This window comes from Ciconia boyciana, chromosome 11, assembly GCF_034638445.1.
Source record: "Ciconia boyciana chromosome 11, ASM3463844v1, whole genome shotgun sequence".
NCBI classification, from domain to species: domain Eukaryota; kingdom Metazoa; phylum Chordata; class Aves; order Ciconiiformes; family Ciconiidae; genus Ciconia; species Ciconia boyciana.
The window spans coordinates 10197654-10215126 of NC_132944.1; the positions used below are offsets into that span (position 1 = coordinate 10197654).

Sequence of the window (17473 nt, forward strand, 5' to 3'; positions counted from 1 at the left end):
AGAAAGTGCCCTGTCAGCTTCAATGGCCTTTGAATCAGGACTACAAAACAGAAAACAACAGAAGCAATAATGTCAGTCAAAGAGAAACCAAATCCAGGAGGGGAAAAAAAAAAAAAGAAAAAAAAAAGAAAAGAAAAAAGGTATCAAAGTGATGGTCAGATAGTTTGTTTCCACATTCCTCCGATTTTAAACACAGCATGAGCTATTTCGCAGGGTACAGTTATCCATAGACTGGAAAGATCCCAGAGAGGTTCTCAGTGCAGAATTCCCACCTGCACTAGGTTCTTCATGGACCAGCTTGGAGAAAGTGGTATTAGGAAACACCAGCAAGCAGGTCAGTACTTACTCAGACTCAGCTACCTGCTCACGAGGCCAACAGCTTGATGCCACCACATTTCATTTCTTCATTCCACATCAAATCACTGCTTTCAGCGCAGGCTGCCCCTCGAATCATTATGCAGGGAAAATGAAATCCCTTCTCCAAACCATTAACTTGTGTGCTATTGCAAGGATATGGTTGAGAAGTCTCATTTCCCCCAGGGAAAATAAAAGCTATTTCTTGCACACCTCAATTATATGTTCCTGAGCTAACCAGGTCTAAGGCAAAGACAGAGCCAAGTTATCCTTGGAAACAAAGAACTGTTAAGTTCTGGTTGAGGCAGTCTTTTCCTTCCTCCCCAAAATACCCAGAAGTATGCCCAGCCTCTCAGAAAGTGGAGTAACATGGTATTTGCTATAACAGACAGCAATGTTCCTAGCAGCGACAGTTCATGACTAAGGCTGGCTCATAAAAAAAGTGAATTCCCAGCCTACCCTCTTTGGGGCACATAGTCAGAGACTTACGTTCTCCACACAGAACAAGACTGCCATAGACACCTACAACAGAACTAGAGAACTGATCGGGGACTTTTGTTACCGAAGTCAGAGGTCTTGAGCTCTTCAGATGGGCCAAGTCACGGAGAACTTGAATGACAGCCACAAATCTGCTTGAATGCAGACTTCAGATATGTTTTCCTTTACTCACCCCTACTCCCAGGTCACCCTCAACTGCTGAAGTTTTCCTGTCTGGGGAATGGCAAAGACCAGGTATACACACTGAAATTCATCTTTTCCCTGCGTTCGGGAGATCACCTGCAAGCTTCACGATGGCCTTACAAGAACTACAACTATAAGAAAAACACACATAAAAGTGGTCAAATACACCGTTTTTTAATGCAGATTTGTAAAATTTAAGCTCAGTTTTGAAAATTTATGACATTTCAGGAAAGAGCATTTGGTCCTCTTAAAAATTTCCCATCCCCAATTAAATACTTCATGGAAAAACAAAAATTAAGCATACATTGCATTTTTAATTAGGAAAAATTTATATTGCACATTATACCAAGAAATACAAAAGTCTGTTTCAGTAAGTTATTCCAGCAGTGTTATCAATTTCATTTTGGTATCATTGGCTTATACAAAAGTTTTAATTTTAGTGCATAACACATGCCCTGTCATTACAGAGTAAAAACATATCAAAGCATTTTTAAAACAAAGAGGAAGAAAAACTGATTCCTTAAAGAATACAAAGCCTTTTAACCACATAGTCAGCACCAGTCTTCTTCTAGACAAAAACCGTTCCTATGGAAAGATGACTGTCGGATCACCTTGGCAACACAAATTTCAATGTAGTTCCTAACGAGAAGCTGACCATATTCTATCTGGCACTGTAACTGACAGTCCAAGTCACTAAGGGCTGAAAGGCTGCAATACCTGCCTATACCGTTCCCATTCTACAGCTACCTCTCACTCTATTTCTGGCAATATACAAGAGGGAAAAGCACAGTGGCAGAACAGTTGTGCAACTTCATTATAGTTGTGTAATTCTCTGAGGAAAACTCTGAAACAGATTTCTGTGCATAACACTCAGCTGGAACCCTTACCAGGGTTCGGGTGCTTCAGAAGGCACAAAACACTGAGAGGCAATTGCAACGTATATAATGCACATTCAGAGAGTTAATCTGCGAGTCAGGGAAAAATCATTACCAGAAGCAGCCACCAACACACCTAGGGCAATGTCCATCCTGGCACCTGCTACACCATGATTTTAAATGGCCAGTTGTGGACTGCTGCGTTCGGCTTCCACACTACCAAGCACTCCTCATTTCAGAGCTACAATCAGAAGATCTGGCCCAGTAGCAGCATTTCAGAAAGCCCAGACATTTTTGCTTTCTGTCTCCCTCAGTTGGCAGAAAGCATTCCCTTTACGCATCCTCCTGCACTTCTTTACATGTTCACAAGCTGAAGCATTCCTGCATGCCCAGGCAATGTTTACTGGTTAAGAAGCTATACCTTGAACCTCTCCCAATACCTCTTTGGATCATAACACCTTGAATTTATGTTTTGCTTTGAAATAGGCAACTAAGACATTCCAGTAATAGGTTTGCAAAGCCAATTCTACAGGGGCTGGAATTGCCAGCTGCCTCAAATATCAAGGCAACCAATTCTATTGCAATGTTTTAGGATATCTTAACACATTTCTCTCTCCCCCCTCCAACCCTCCCCCCCCTTAAAACACATACAGTAAGACTAAGAAGACAGGATTTTTTTTTTTTTTTTTGCCTGAATACAAGATCCAGCTATCATGGAATAGAAGATTCTACAACGAAGTCCCTGAGATGCATCTGTATACTAAAAGATTCAAACAATAACCTCTTCAGCACTAACTTCATATTTATTAGAAATGTTTTGAGTTGCAACATATGGTTTATGAAAACCGATGTCGTTATAAGAAGGTGAAAATACAGCAGATCAAGTTTGCCCTTATATTTAAGCCTTAATTTAAAAATAATTAACCCAACAGTAACATTCAACTACTTCAACTATAGTCAAAAGTAAAAAGCATGTAAGCAATGGGAAGGCACTGAAAAAACCCAACTGTTATATCTACAATAAGTTGTTTTGGCCTCAGTTTGTTTTCATCCCTCAACAGCCCTGCCTGAATTTAACTGCTTTCTTCCTGAAAGTTCATAGACAGTTATTCCTCAAATCATATCTGAGCTGTATTTCAAGATGGTGGGATGAAGCAACAGCATTTTTTCACCATTCCTCACCGGAACCTACAGGCACAGTTTACAGGTACAGTATAGCACTACAGTCAGCATCGAGAGCTGCTGCAGCCGTGACCCTGTTACAATAGCATGTACCAAACCGTCTGGTGGCAGAGGGAAGTTAGCATACTGCAGGCTCAGACCTCCTACTAACTCCATCCCCAGGGTGACGCGGAGGCAGCCCCGTTACTAAGTAAACTGACACTGAGAATAAATCCAGCCCACAAGTATTCTTTGGGATGGGCACAGCAGTTGATATTCTTCCAGTATCTTTAAAATAAAAACAGAACAAAAAAAAAACAAAACCAAAAAAACCAACCAAACAAAAAAACAACCCCCCAAAAACCCCAAAGAAGTCATCTCATATACAAGTTACTTTTTAAGTTACTTTGGGATCCACTGTATTTTGTAACCAGCTAATCAGAAATACTTTATCCACCTTCCCAATCAAGCTCAGTTTTTCCTGCTAGTGAAGAAAACTTAAGGCACTAACATATTAATGCTGTCAGGAATGTGAAATAGTTTGTTCTTCATGTACTGTTATACCAGTTCTTAGCAGCATCTCTCCTGAAAAGGCACTAGATACATGGCAAACAATGAAACTTCTGGAACTTCTGCTCAGCTAAGCTATATAAAGTTAGCTGCTTGTACAGCTGAGTGGCTTTGCAATTTCCCCTTCCCTCCCCCCCACACCCTTACAAAAAAGGCACCTGATTTGTTTTATTACTGGTTTTTGTAGCCACAGGCTCTTGCAACCGTGCAGTTCTATGCAACTGTGTATATGAGGGATACCATGACTATACTGATAGCTTCTTATATGATCAGGAGTTATCTTTTCAAGATACTATTCTAGATACAGCGTTTTTGTTTCAGCAAAACCCATTACCAGTGGGTTCTTCCTACCTGAGTAGTACTTAAGGTTGTGTATTGCTAGTCAGAATAATTCAATGATTAAACTTGGTGTAAGAAATTGCACTTTCCCATTCCTTCCCCAATCCCAAGATCATTTCAAATTAAATACTAGACCCTTTTCTAAAGGGACATTTGCAATACAGCTACAAAGAGGTAGCCAAGTGGCACGTGCCAATTTTCTTTTTTTTTTTTTTCTTTTTTTTTTTTTTTAAAAAGTATATTCAGCCTTCATTTGCAACAACATTTTTCATAGGAAGTCTTAAAACAAGAAATCTCTATTCAGGTGGCACATGGAGTTACCACAGTTCAGAAGACAGAACTCGTAAGAGAACTTTATCTCCCTTCATGTCCATAACTGAAAACTAACAAGCATGGGGGATACCCAAGTGACTCAGCATATGCAGGTGTGTAGCTGAAGAGGAGAGGGATGTCTACAGCCAAATCCCATGCTCCTCCTGACATATGACAAAAGTTACTCTGAAGAACCATTCAGATCAAGCCCACCATTCGATCAATCTGTCTCATGTAGTTACTCTTCAATGGCAGTAAGTATCTCCTCTCATCAGGAACTCTGTTACACTGTTAACAAAATGAGAATATTTTTAAGAACTCAAATACGAAAACAGGCAATCCCACACCATCTGTAATCTAGCAGGTGTTTCAGCATCAGTAACCATAGATTTCCTTCCTGTACAGAGAATTCTACCCAATAGCACTTTTGGTCCTGACTCTCCCTCACTCTTTGCAAACTTACAGCACAAACCACATAAATGAACAGCAACTGTTTCCTTAGCACAGGCTGCAAGCTTCCAAATACACGCCAAACTACTGCAGCTTGTTATTCAACTGAGACTTCCTTCACTATGACAACTGTGAATGTTTTTAAAATAATGCTCTTTTTCTGCAGGACTGGGGGGAGGAGGAAAGGAACCATGCTAGAACCTACTAGCAGAGATTTTTAAAAATTGTTCTGTATTAAAAACATATCTATTTTGGTTGGTGATAGGCACTGGATCCATAGCTCTGTACTCAGTTGACACCTAGCTAAGAAAGGTCACCTTTACATGCCTCAAAACAATTCTGAGGGAAAAAAAAAGCTCTCTTTAAGTGACCCTCTGCTTTTCTCTTTCCCCATCACAGCAACACTGGAAGATTTTAAGGGGAAAAAAAAAAGGGGAAGGGAAAAATAATTGGAAATAAATTAACAAAGAACAAACTAATTGCTGCAAAATACTTAAAAGGGGACAGGTTTCACCTTCAACATAATCACTCTCACATTATCCTAATCCATTCATTCCACTACTGAAAGTGTTTTTCACAAGGGAGCTTCTCAGATATTTGCCATTTATAAAGGAAACACTGCAGAGCCCTGAAGTAACACTTCTAAATGGCTCTTTTTCTACTGCCTAACCCAGTTCAACATACATCCCTTCTCCAGCGACATAACCAGGAACACTCTGTATTCCTTACATTAGAACTGAAGTTGACTGCCTTTAATTCATTAGGTTTATTTTTTTCTGCGCTGTCCTCTTCTCCAGGGAGGATGTCTTGCCACAGTGAGTTACGAAAACGTTCATCCACAGACACAATATGTCCCTCAGTAGTAAACATATACTTATTTCCAGATTTATGCAGTGGATTTTCTTCATCAAACAACTAAACAAGAGATGGGAGAGACAGCTATAGTATGTGTGCAACATTCTTTATGTCCCATCAAAAATAAGTTAAACCGCAGGCACTCATGCATTTGAAGGATCACACAAAAAGCATACCCTTTAGTGCTAAATGGGTAACTACTGTTAAAGCAAATGGAAATAAATAGTTTTAATGCAATGGATTTATTTTAACAGTTAAAAGGGGAGAGCAAAAGAAAAACTTCTCACACAACTTAAAATGCCCTTATTTTTCTAAGGTGCACTACGCCAGCATTTCTAGGCTGGCAGCCACTGTTTCCGTTCAGTCACAGATTTATTTGTTTTTCTACACTAAAGGAGATTGAGAACAGTAGCTTAAGCACTGTTGGCTCAAATGCTTTCTCCTGTGACTGCCAAAGCCTGATAGGGAGAAATCAGAGGCTGCTGTGAGGCAGGCAAAATGGCTACAAGCAGTAATTTAGCTCAGAGCTGAGCAGTAGCTTCCTTCAGTCTTGCTTCCTCTTCTTTCCAGCTCCCCCACAAAAGAGCTGCCAGCTCTCCAGCAAGCAGCTGCCCAAACCTCCAAGATTAGGTAGGGTCAAAGAAAGAAGAGCAGCGCATTCTCTGATACACTCTGATACCTAAACCCCTCTCTTCCCCAGAGCGCAGCACAGTTTCTAATTAACAATGTCCTGCCTCCTCGCTACATCACATTTGTGCACAGCGTATGCAAGAGAGTATCTTTGAAATGAAGAACATATACATACCAGGTACAAATATTTACATGTTTCACTGAGAAAAAAGCTCTCCATTCGATCTTCCTTTGTCTTCTCTACAACGTGGTGTAATGTGGCATAGCCACACCTGCAAGATTTAAGATTAGTTTGGGTTTAGTTCCCACACATTCTGATCTCGAAGCGCTCCCTAGAGATTCCTTAACTTCAGACCATTCCAATTGTCACTAGGGGTGAAGTTAAAATGAAACAAGTCTCCTTTATGAGTAAGCACTGGTTATCGATTTCTGCTATTCTGATGAGACTGTAATGACTGACCCTGTGGTTCATCTATTCCATTGTACAGTTTTATTAAGAGTCTCTCAAAGAAGCAAGATGCTCTCAAGGCACCCTGCACAAAACAGGTAATTTCCCCATGCTGAGCACATGAGAAACCCAGGTCTGGAAGCCTGGTCTCACGTAAAGGTTTCTTGCTGAGCTACCCACTCTTCCCTCCCACCAACACTTAACAAATGGTGAAGCTGCAAGCTGTCACACAGTGCACTTGTAATTTTTTCAGTCAACCCCCTACACAGCATCTGAATCCCACTTAACTGCAGAATGGCACTGTTTTATACTGTCCTATGGTTAGTAGAGACTTGTCTACAAAATCAGTAAATACCAATAGTTGAATAAAAATTCACTATCTTCCCTCTGAGTCTTGCAAGAAGTTCAGATACTCAGTATTACAGTCAGGATTCGCTGTTACTGTCTTGAGATGAAAGCTGATATGCAACAGCATCTGTCTTAGAAGCCATCCCTCCAGTTTAGTTAAATGCCATGGCCCATGAAGTTCGAAATATTCTTGCAGGATCCATAGAAAAAAAACCCAAACTACCAACTGATCATCAACAATGCATTTTGAAAGGTAGTTCTAAAATTCTGAAGGCATAAAGTTGTCACTGGACTATAATTTCATTTTCAGATGAGAAAGAAAAATAACTGCTCAATAAATAATACATCAGTTGTGGCTTTCATGGAGCGTTGGGCTTTCTGGTTTACCTACATTTGGCAGATTGTATTCTATATAATATTTATATAATAAAATATAGGCATATAGCAGTGAGAGAAGACAAAGAACATTGAAGACTGACTTTGCTTTTGTGTATTTTTCCAAACTCTGCAAAATATCCATTCCCACATGAAGGTAAAATGGGTTCTTTGTGGCCTAAATAAGGAAGAGAGACAAGAGTTAGAGTCAGCAATTTCAAAATCTTGTAAAAATAACAGTTATAACAGAGGCCTAGTAGTATCAGATTCTCATGTATTACAGTAAACTTATCTTTATAGGAACATGACTTAGATTACTCTGTGCAAGCTTCTCACATTTGCTTTAGTGCAAATCCTAATAAAACTAGTAATAAATTCAAACTCTTTGATAGCTTCCTTGCAGCCAGAAAGTTATTTTAGTTTTCTGCCAGTTGGAGCCTGTGCCTAGACAATATAGCAAGGAAAGCTATTACATTTACTTCAACAATTTCTATTAAGAAGTCACAAGTCTCTACGTTGTAAAAATCTGCCAGCTATTTTTCAAAAAGGTTGTTTAGACTCATTTTTGTCTGTCTTATAAAAAAGGCTATTTTTTAAGCAAACAACACAGCAACTACATTGCATAACAATCTAGTGCCTAAACAGAGACCTCCGTATAAGAGCAGGCAGATCCAGAGGCACCAAATTTTAGCAGGCCAGAAGCTAGGGGTAGAAAAAGTGACTTTCTGAACAAAACCATTTTTGCCAAAACATGAGCTGTAAGCTCAGAAAAGTCAAGTACCTGATAAAGAAGATAGGTGGATTCCACTAACTCTGGTCTCAGTGGATAAAAGGGAACATCCGGTGCTTGCAATTGCCAGTTGTATCTTTCTGGGAGAGCTCCGTATCGTTTCCATATGGCATAGTAAAAAGCATGGAGACAAATCGCATCTTCCACATCTCCTATCAATACCTAGGCGTAACAACAGCCATAAACATGCACGCTTAACACTGCAAGCCAGCAAATTGCTTTCCGCTCTGTATAAGAACATGCCATATAATAAAACACTCCCCTCATAAGGAAAGACAGAAAAAAAAAAAACCCAACCAAAAAAAAAAAGCTAATGTATTCATTCCTTCACACTAAAAGCTTTAGCAGAGCTCAGCCTCACAGCATGGTATACAAATGCTGAGGTTAAATAAGAAAAGTTGAAAGTATCTCAAATCTAGTAGAGAGCATGCCAGGCCTTCCAATATCATTATGCTGATGCAGAAGCTGAACCGCCCTATGACTCTCTTATCAGAGCGGCCAGATGTAAACCCACAGGTTGAAGCTCATCTCAGAAGAGATGCTTAGACTCATTCACAGCCTAGGATTAGAATGAGCCTTTCTGACACCCCTCTACTGTGTTGTTTGGTCTTTAACAGAATGACAGTTTACCTGTAGTCCAGGAAAAAAGGCTTGCAAAGAGTCAATCCACGTGTTCATCAGCTGTCCTGTGAACATGTTTACGTTAACGTACAAGGGAGGGTCACCTTCACCTTCATTGCAAGCTTCTCGACTGCCAAGTAACAATAAGCACGTGTAAATATTCACTATTTTAGAATAATACAATGCACGTTTAATTTCACAGCACTGCTACCAGCAAAGAGAATGAGCCACAGATTTGTTGTGCTAGGCTCAAAGCCATTTTTTTGAAAAGAACCAAAACATCAGTCATGTTCTCAGAAAAATTAATTCATAAAGGTATGTACATCACATCCTAAAGTTATGTCAGCAGAATCTCTACCAAAAAGTCATGCTAGGTAATATCAGGCCTTAAGAAGTCCTAAACCAGCCAATTTAATACCTCTCCTTTGCAGTTCTACAGCCTAGCATTTACTAACTTGGACTGTAACCAGTTTAGCTTCTTTGCACCAATAATGCTATACAGATCAGCTGGCTAAGGAGTGAAGGGAACGTCAACATTTATTTCCACAGTGACTGCCACAGAAATAAGATTTTGTTTTTTAAAGAAAAAAAAGAGAACACAGATTTTCTAGAGCATACGACAAAACACTATACAATCTCTCATATCTTGCTGGAGTACTCATTGCTTAAAGAATTGATACTCATATGAAATAACATACCCTCTTCTTAAGTGGTTCTGAATGTTCCGATAAGCATCATTGAACATCTCCAAGTCTTCCTTTTCTCCAAAGAGGATGTAAGACTTCAGAAGGTATTCATAGAATGAATCTGACCCTGCTCCCAATCCACTTTGCTTTCCAACCCAATGACCAGTTTGAATATTCACAACATTTCCTTTCAGAACAGACAAGAAGTTTATTCTAAAGTTGCCAAGTACATCAGAGAAAAAAAAAAAATCAAGAACCAGAACTTAGAAATATGACATCTTCAAAAAGGTCTTAAGGAGGAATGATCAAAGACTACTACCAAAATAAAGTGTTACAGTGCCTTAATCCAAAGAACTAGCACACATAGGCAGCTGTTTCAAGTACTTTTAGTCATCTGACAATCTAAATTATATTAATGGGGATACAAATGCAAGAACTTCAGTTTCATCTCCCAGTTTCATGAAAAATTTGTCTTTGGAAATCTGTGCCCTAAGAAGTCACTCAGATACTCCATTTTTCTTATAAAATTACAAAGTGCCATTTGGTCAACACAAACTACGAGTACACAAGAAGAGCATGACTTAACAGCTACAGAGGAAGCAGACTGACAAAGTTTACAATATATGAAAAAAACCTGTAGTATGATGGCATTCTGCTACAGGAGACTGAGGTAGGTTAAAACATGGAGCCAGTCAATATAGCATCACCTCAGAGGAGATTACCTAGCAGTCCGGTGTTATTGCTCCTGAGACTCCAGAGTGCTTTGACAGCTCTCCTGGCCACCCATTCAAATGTGGAATCGCCAAGCAGCCTGCTAAGGATACCAAACTCCACCAGCAAGGAACCGGCTCCTGCAGTACAAGTTTCATTATTGCTGTCTGGAGGTACCCCCTTCTTCAGATTGACCTGTGAAGCAGGTAGAGAGAGTGCTAACAGCAAGAAGGCAGGCTGCACCTCGTACAGCTGTGCTCTCATCTGAAGTCTTATATTTATTATAAAGCCTTTTTATTAGTTTTTGTAATATGTACTGTGCAATGTGTATATAGTTAGAAAGCCAGCATATTGCTGTTTGGTCAAAAAGCTTTCCTGAAGAATTCCTGAAATTAATCTTCCAACTTTATAACGTCATGCTCAAGGTGGGCAATCCTAATTTTGCTACTCTTATTCTTGCTAATCCTTCCAAATTTCAGTCCCACTTTTTCATCATTTCTAGTAAACATTCAGGTACCCTCATTTAGTGCTCTTGAAACCAAGAGCTTCCTCAGTGAATGCTCCTCAACTTCCCCATGGAACAAAATGCTGAAGGGAAGTTACATCACCCTCAACTGCTTTACCAGACTCTGAAGAGAAGTGAAAGTTCATGTTTCTACAGCCTGACAGGTCTGGAGGAAAAGCAGTGCTGCTGTCCCCAGAAATTAAAAGTAGTCAGGCAAGTGCTAATTAGTTTTACAGTTTATAGAGTTGCTCCACTAGAACTAACATCCTTCTCCTTGCGAACTGCATCTGCTTAAAGCGAGAGGACGCAGTATTCAAGAATACCGCAGTACTCTTGAGTACTCACTGAGCAATATTCAAGAAAATTACAAATTCCAAGCCAAGTATGACAAATATTTTAGATTAGTTGTATTTTATCACAATTATCTTAGTACCAAGTCACCAATAAAGTCACTTTCCTAGGCTATTTGCCTTTACAGTATTTCTTGTTAACCTTCTTAATGACAACATTGTTTGTTGCTGCATGATATATAGGAAGAAAGCGCAGGGCAGGGCACATTCCAGCCAAACAGCACGGAAACAAATGACTACCGACCCATATGGAACAATATATACGGAGTGAAAAAAAAAAGCCTAAAGAAAACATTTACTAGACATAAGGAGCAATATATATCATCCACATCACCATAACTCAGTGCAGTTTCCCCCCCACACCATTTTAATGTAACTTAGAGCAGGTTCAATACCCCAAGTGCACATATAAAGGCACACACAGGGTACAGAATTTGAGTTGCAGGACAGCTGAATTACTACTTTTAGATTATTTCCCTGCTGTGCTAATGTGCTTACTTACCCGAGGGTATGGAATTCCAGTTTTGGTGTTCTCAAAGGCTGGAAGTAGTCTCACTGCTAGGTCATGAGCCATGTGCAACAGTTCATTGTCATAATCCTTAATGGTCATATCACCAAACGGCTGTTTGGTATCTGTAATTATTATGTGGGCAGAAAGCAGGCTTCCCAAAACCCTATAGGAAAAGGAAAAGATCTGCAGTTTTTAGATCTGATCTGAACCTAGTTCTTCAGCTAAACCCCTACCAGTACCACGTTTAACAGAACTATTACTTTGTGCACCTTACAAGCACTACAGAAAGAGATTTGCTTTGTTCCCCACCAGTAGTGAAAACATCTAGAAGTCAGGTTGCTTGTCACCCACAGTAATCCCAAAATCCGGTTCTGTAAACTTTACCTAATCCAGTAGCTCCTTACAACATGCCAAGTCTATTTATGAGTGAAGACCTCGTTGCCCCCACAAACAGCAGTAAGGTTATTATATAAACTTAGTATTCAGAAAAAAGAAAGCCTAGCCAAGTTAAGCAGCAATTGAATAAACATGTTTAAGACATTCAGAAAATGAAGCCATTTAAAATCAGACAGTATCTTAAACTCATCTTCAAGACAGACAGGCCTGTTTTTCATCCAAAATGAAAGTGAAAGCAAGCAGAAGGTCCATGGAAGAAAACCAAAACAAGGAAAACTGTCAGCGGGGTTGTTTGTTGTGCACGGATCTGAGTCTCTGCTGCAAGAGCGACAACAAAAAAGTAGCAGTCTGCAAGCCAAACACAGTTGTGACTACCACTGTATCACTGCTTCAAGTCACATGTGACTCATTAAAATTGTTTTAATTATGAAAGGATGGAATATTTTCATAAAAGGTTAAAAAAACCCTGACTCAAGGAACAATTATGGAATAAAGACTACCAAAGACATCCTCGTCAATGATTTTACTTTGGTTCTCCCATATATGCACACCAAGTATTTACCCTTGTTACTGTTTTAAAGACAAAAACTTAGAGCGACATACCTGATTGTTGCTTCAAAAACTTGGACTGTTGAGTCTTTATCAAAGGAAACCGTGTCAATCACCAACTTCACTGCTTTCTGGAATTCTGAGGAGTTTCCCATTACCTTTTACATAAAAACAAAGCTATTTTGTCTAACTGTTGCTTCAGAAGAGGGTTGGGGAAGAGAATGGCAAGTTCACATTTTAGACTAACAGTCATATTAACTAGATATAGAACAGAGTACTTCAAGCTCCTGCTAGAAAGACTTTGCAGAAAGTTACCCATCCTACTGACATGTAAAAGTGCATTTTCTAAAAAGCGCATTTTCTAAAAAGCGCATTAAAACAGGGGAATCCACAAGATATATTTTTGTCCATTTTACTAATCTATGCACTCATGTACTCTTGTACACTCATGTACAATCCCCAACATCAGCCTTGTGGATGATCTCTTAGAGCAGGAGTCTAAACTCTTAAGATCTAGCACACCGAGTGTTTTAACTGCTTAAACTATCAGTTTAAGAATTAAGTTTAGCTTAAAAAGTAACACAACTTGCAGAACAATGAAGTCTGATTTGACATTTATTTGACCAGGGCAGTCCAACCCTTCGGGCTTTTGACTCAACACTGCATGCCATGCCCAGGAGTTCCCTCACGCCAGTTTTCTATAGGTACACCTTAGCAATTGATTTCCACTATATCCAGAGACAGATGTAGATTCAGCCCCAGCTTCAAGGAAGCAGGAATGTGGAAGGAAAACACAGGTTCCTGCTTGCATAAGTTTGCAATAACTGTTTGCTCAGTGTACAAGGAACCTACCTAGCTCTTTAACTATCAAAGCACCATGTGCCAGCCAGCCTGCTCTTTCCGTTACCTAGACCTAGTGGGAAAGCATTCATATGCTTGATCTGAGCAGATGAAGAGTAAAATAGGCTTTCTCCATGCACAAGCTTCTGAAACACAAGAGACTCTACGAACCAGAAGTTTTATATTTGAGGAAAAAAGTTATGTACTGCCCCAAAAGGTATGGATAGGACACTGAGCCACTGGCGAATGAGGACAGGAAGGCAACTGTTTAGCCAACACACCATCAGCCACGTAGCACCAATTCCTAACTACCGTTTCAGTTAAAACCAACGTTTTCCTCACTTCCTGCTTTCAGTTCTGTTCATTACTGCTGCATTCAGTTAAACAGCTGAGACCTCCTCACCACAGAGCTGCAATTCCATTGTAGCAATGGGAAGTATTTTATAACCCAAAGCGCACATACAGCCCTTACACACCCCACCTTCTGCACAAGAGGAGAGAAACACACCATGGATCCAGTGCATCAGTGGGCCCCAGCACTCCAGAAGGCCAAGGATCTGCCCTGGCTGCAAAAATGAGACTAAGAAAACCTAAGGGGTTCTCTAAACATGCATAAGGAGTTCGAGGAAGGGGCTCTTCTCCATGATACCATACTACCGGTACTACTAACATAAAACTGAGTTGCTTCTCACATTATCTTCAAATGTTATCAGAAATGCATATGATGGTCTATTTTAGCAGGCGAGAAGCAGCCTTACAGCTTTTTCCCCTCCTTCCTTTCACCACTCTTTGTACAGATTCATGTGTCAGTCAGGCCCTCTCTGCCAAGCAAAACAATCAGAGCTCTTACAGTCATCTTGAATAAGACTAACTTTCCTCCTGACATATCTCTCAGCAACCCATGCATGTCCCAGTTCAAATCTACCCTTCCTGAACACCAGAGTGATGGCAGTATCCTGAAAGAGATCTCACCCGAGCTTTGGGGAAGATCTCCAAAATTTCCTTCGTCTCTTCTGGAAATCCCTGCTGATATATCTCCAAGTACTCTTATCCTTCCCTGCATGTGCAACACTGCTAGCTTGTGATCCAGCTGTTAGCTAGTATACACCCAGCACCACCTTCTCCTCAGAAGTGAAAGATTTAATAACCTCTCACTTACAAACTATTAGACCTTTTACTTCATATTGCTGAAGTTCGTTACAATTTTAATTGGTTCCTCACGATGTCATCTCCCTGCTCTTTATGTTAAGAACTGATCTCTATTCCTATCAGCAGCCCTACATGAAATATCAGCACTTTTTGCATTAACAACATTAACACGCAAAGACTAAACAGCACTGGTCCCATGGCAGGTCCTTGGAAAACACTGTGGAGTAACTCCCTCCAGTCTGAAACTTTATGTTGCCAACTTCCTTCAACTTCTCACCAAGTTTCTCTACCAAGTACCCCTCTTCTTCAGCTCTGCCAGCTTTTTTTAAAAAAAAAAAAAAAATATGGAGCTGAGTTGAGATATCAGATCTACCATGGCTATCAGTTCAACCTCAGAACAAAGGACAATGTCAGTGTTGTTCAGTACCAGGGCAGATGAACCTAGCAAAGTCCCATCTTCGAGAGAACATTGACTAAATTAACTCTGTACTACATCCTCATTTTCCCCTTTAACTCCTCCCTTCAAAGTCCGTTCCAGCATGCTGCCTGCTGTCGAGGGGACAGCTCAAGACCACGCTCCCACCCCAATCCAACCATCCCACAGCTGAGACCCGCAGTTTCACAGCCCTTCTTAAACAAAGCTCTGTGCCTGAGAGCAAGCTTTCACTCCCGGTTCCCCACACCAGGGTTGGGAATAAACCACCCGGTGAACTGCAACAGGCGCCCGTTTCGCTGCTAACAGCTGGACTCAGAGGACTGAGCCAGTGAGACTCACGCATGTTCAAGAGCACCTGGGGTTTCTCATCTCTCAAAGCCTCTCATCAAGGGACTTCAGCCTTTCAGACATTAACGTCCCTATCCTGCTAAGACACTGCCTTCAGAGTTTAATTAGCAGAATTACTACTCTGTGGCAATACATCCCAGCTACATTAATGTACCTTTGAGCTAATTTGCAAAATTCAGTTTGTTCGTTCCAGCTGCCGACACGAACCTCCTGAACTTCCCTCCTGATTAAATTTTACGGGGTGACGCAGCAGCTCCGGAGCCTTCCCGTGCGGCAAAGCGCAGCCATCGCAGCCGGGCGGCCCAAAGCCCTCCCTGCAGGACCCCTGGCCGTGAAGCTTAGCTAAGGTGTGGCGAGCAGCTCCCGGCCCGGGCAGGTTTGGGAGGCGCCCGCCCGGGGCCCCGCCGAGGACTCACCGCCAGGGTGTCCAGCGCGTCGATCAGCGTCAGCGAGTAGTTTCCCAGGACGTCGTTGATGTTGAGGTTGGAGCTGGAAGAGAAGAGCCGAGCGTCAGGCCCCGCCGCGCCCGGGCCCGGCCCCCCGCCCCCGCCCCCGGACTCACGGGTCGTGGCGGTCGGGGCCGCGGCCGCGGCAGTGGAGGGGGTCGAGCTCGTCCCGCGGGAAGGCGTGCTGCATGTAGCTGTCGTAGCTGAAGACGAACATGCCGCGGGCGGCGTCGCGCAGCCGGGCCCGCAGCTGGGGCGGGAAGGCGCCGCTGTACCGCCGCTCGTACTCGTCGCCCCCCGCCGCCCCGCCGCCGCCGCCCCGCCGCAGCAGCGAGCCCCAGTGCGAGGAGCCGGGGCCGGCGGCGGCGCCGGGCGGGCCGAGGGCGACGGGCGGCGGCGGGAAGGGGAAGGGGAAACGGCGGCGCAGGCAGAGGCCGGGCGCCAGCGCGGGCAGCAGCGCCAGCAGCGCCTGCAGCCCCAGCCTCAGCAGCAGCAGCCCCAGCACCAGCGACCGCCATTGCATGGTCGCCCGCGCGCCGCGCGCATAGTTTAAAGGGGCCGCGCGCTCCCCCGCCCGCTCGCAGCCCCCGCCCGCGCTCCTCCGCGGCGCGTCTCCTTTAACAGCGGAAGGGAAAGACGGGCGGCGGCCGGAACGGGGCCCGCCCCGCCCCGCTCCTATTGGCCGAGCCGAGCCGGAGGCAGGACCAGCCTTCGGTCATGGGGCGTGCAGCCACGTCACTCAAGAGCCGAGCCCCGGCCAGCCTCAAAGGGCCGGGGCGAGGCGGCGGGGCGGGGCGCGCCCGGGGCTGTCGTGGCACGGCCCGGGGCGGGGCGACGGGGTCAGGCCTGGGCCGGGTCTCTCAGGCAGGCCCCCCTGAGGGGAGGCGGAGAACGGCGCAGTCCCGCCCGGCGGGCCGCCTCGCCGCTCTCGGGGACAAGGTGAAGAAAGAGAAACAGGAGTTTTTCCAAGCAAAAAACCCAACCGTTCGAGTAAAGTTTGTAATCAATTCCTCCTGCTGCTAGCACAGCCCAGGCCCGCTTACCCCGCCGACGGCATCAGGAGACCCTCGCTGTGAGCCGCAGCAACGCAAGCCTCCGCGCCGAGGGGAGGACGAACTTTCCTCCCCGCCTGAGGGAGGCAGAGGGCAGCAGCTCAGGGGAGGCCACGCCGTGGTCTCGGGCCGTGAAAGCCGGGGAGATGGCTGCCGGGCTTCCCTTCGCACGACGGCAGAACCGACAGCCGAGCCGCTCCAACAGTGAGACGGACAACGGAGCAACGGGGGCGAGTAGAGCAGCACCGAGCACATGGCGAACCAGGATTTGATGCGGCACTGGAAGAGAGCCAAGAACAAGCTCCAAGGCAGCTGGAGTTTTCAGAAAGCAACATAAATAGAAAAGCTGACAAATGCCACTTGCAAATCGTAGATACGAAAGTGAAAATAGTCAGGCAGCACTGGTAAAAACAAAACCCCTCAAAAGACAGTCAAAAGAACAGAAGAGTCAGTAAAGAAACTCCAGCTGGGGGAGGTAAAGAGGCAACACACATCTCTGAGCTACCCCAGAAACCTTAACAGCATCGCTAGTGACTGTGGTTGTAAGCGTGACTGCCTTACTGCTGAAATAAGGACTGGTGTTCACTCTAGCATTGCATCCTTTTAGCAAGGAAGTGCATGATCTGTTACGAAGAAATTTGATAGAAATAATATGAAAAATCCCTACACAGAGAAAAAATAAATA

General features: G+C 43.2%; 1 protein-coding gene across 1 annotated transcript; it reads right to left on the minus strand.

The window, feature by feature from the left end:
* Window positions 1-1188: 1188 nt before the first annotated feature.
* Window positions 1189-16371, minus strand: EDEM1 (ER degradation enhancing alpha-mannosidase like protein 1). The gene is made up of 12 exons (XM_072876450.1): window positions 15853-16371; window positions 15707-15779; window positions 12572-12675; window positions 11564-11735; window positions 10218-10401; window positions 9508-9682; window positions 8819-8939; window positions 8180-8350; window positions 7503-7576; window positions 6403-6499; window positions 5472-5657; window positions 1189-4580 (listed from the first exon to the last, which is right to left on the minus strand). The coding sequence occupies exons 1-12, from the start codon at window positions 16257-16259 to the stop codon at window positions 4491-4493; spliced, it is 1854 nt and encodes a 617-aa protein (XP_072732551.1). The 5' UTR covers window positions 16260-16371; the 3' UTR covers window positions 1189-4490.
* Window positions 16372-17473: the final 1102 nt, after the last annotated feature.

Coding starts and splice junctions, on each gene's coding strand:
- EDEM1 (XM_072876450.1), bottom strand. CDS start 16,259: ATGCAATGGCGGTCGCTGGTGCTGGGGCTGCTGCTGCTGAGGCTGGGG. Junction 11,736..12,571: donor GTTTTTGAAGCAACAATCAG/GTATGTCGCTCT, acceptor CTTTTCCTATAG/GGTTTTGGGAAGCCTGCTTT. Junction 7,577..8,179: donor CCACCTATCTTCTTTATCAG/GTACTTGACTTT, acceptor TTCCTTATTTAG/GCCACAAAGAACCCATTTTA.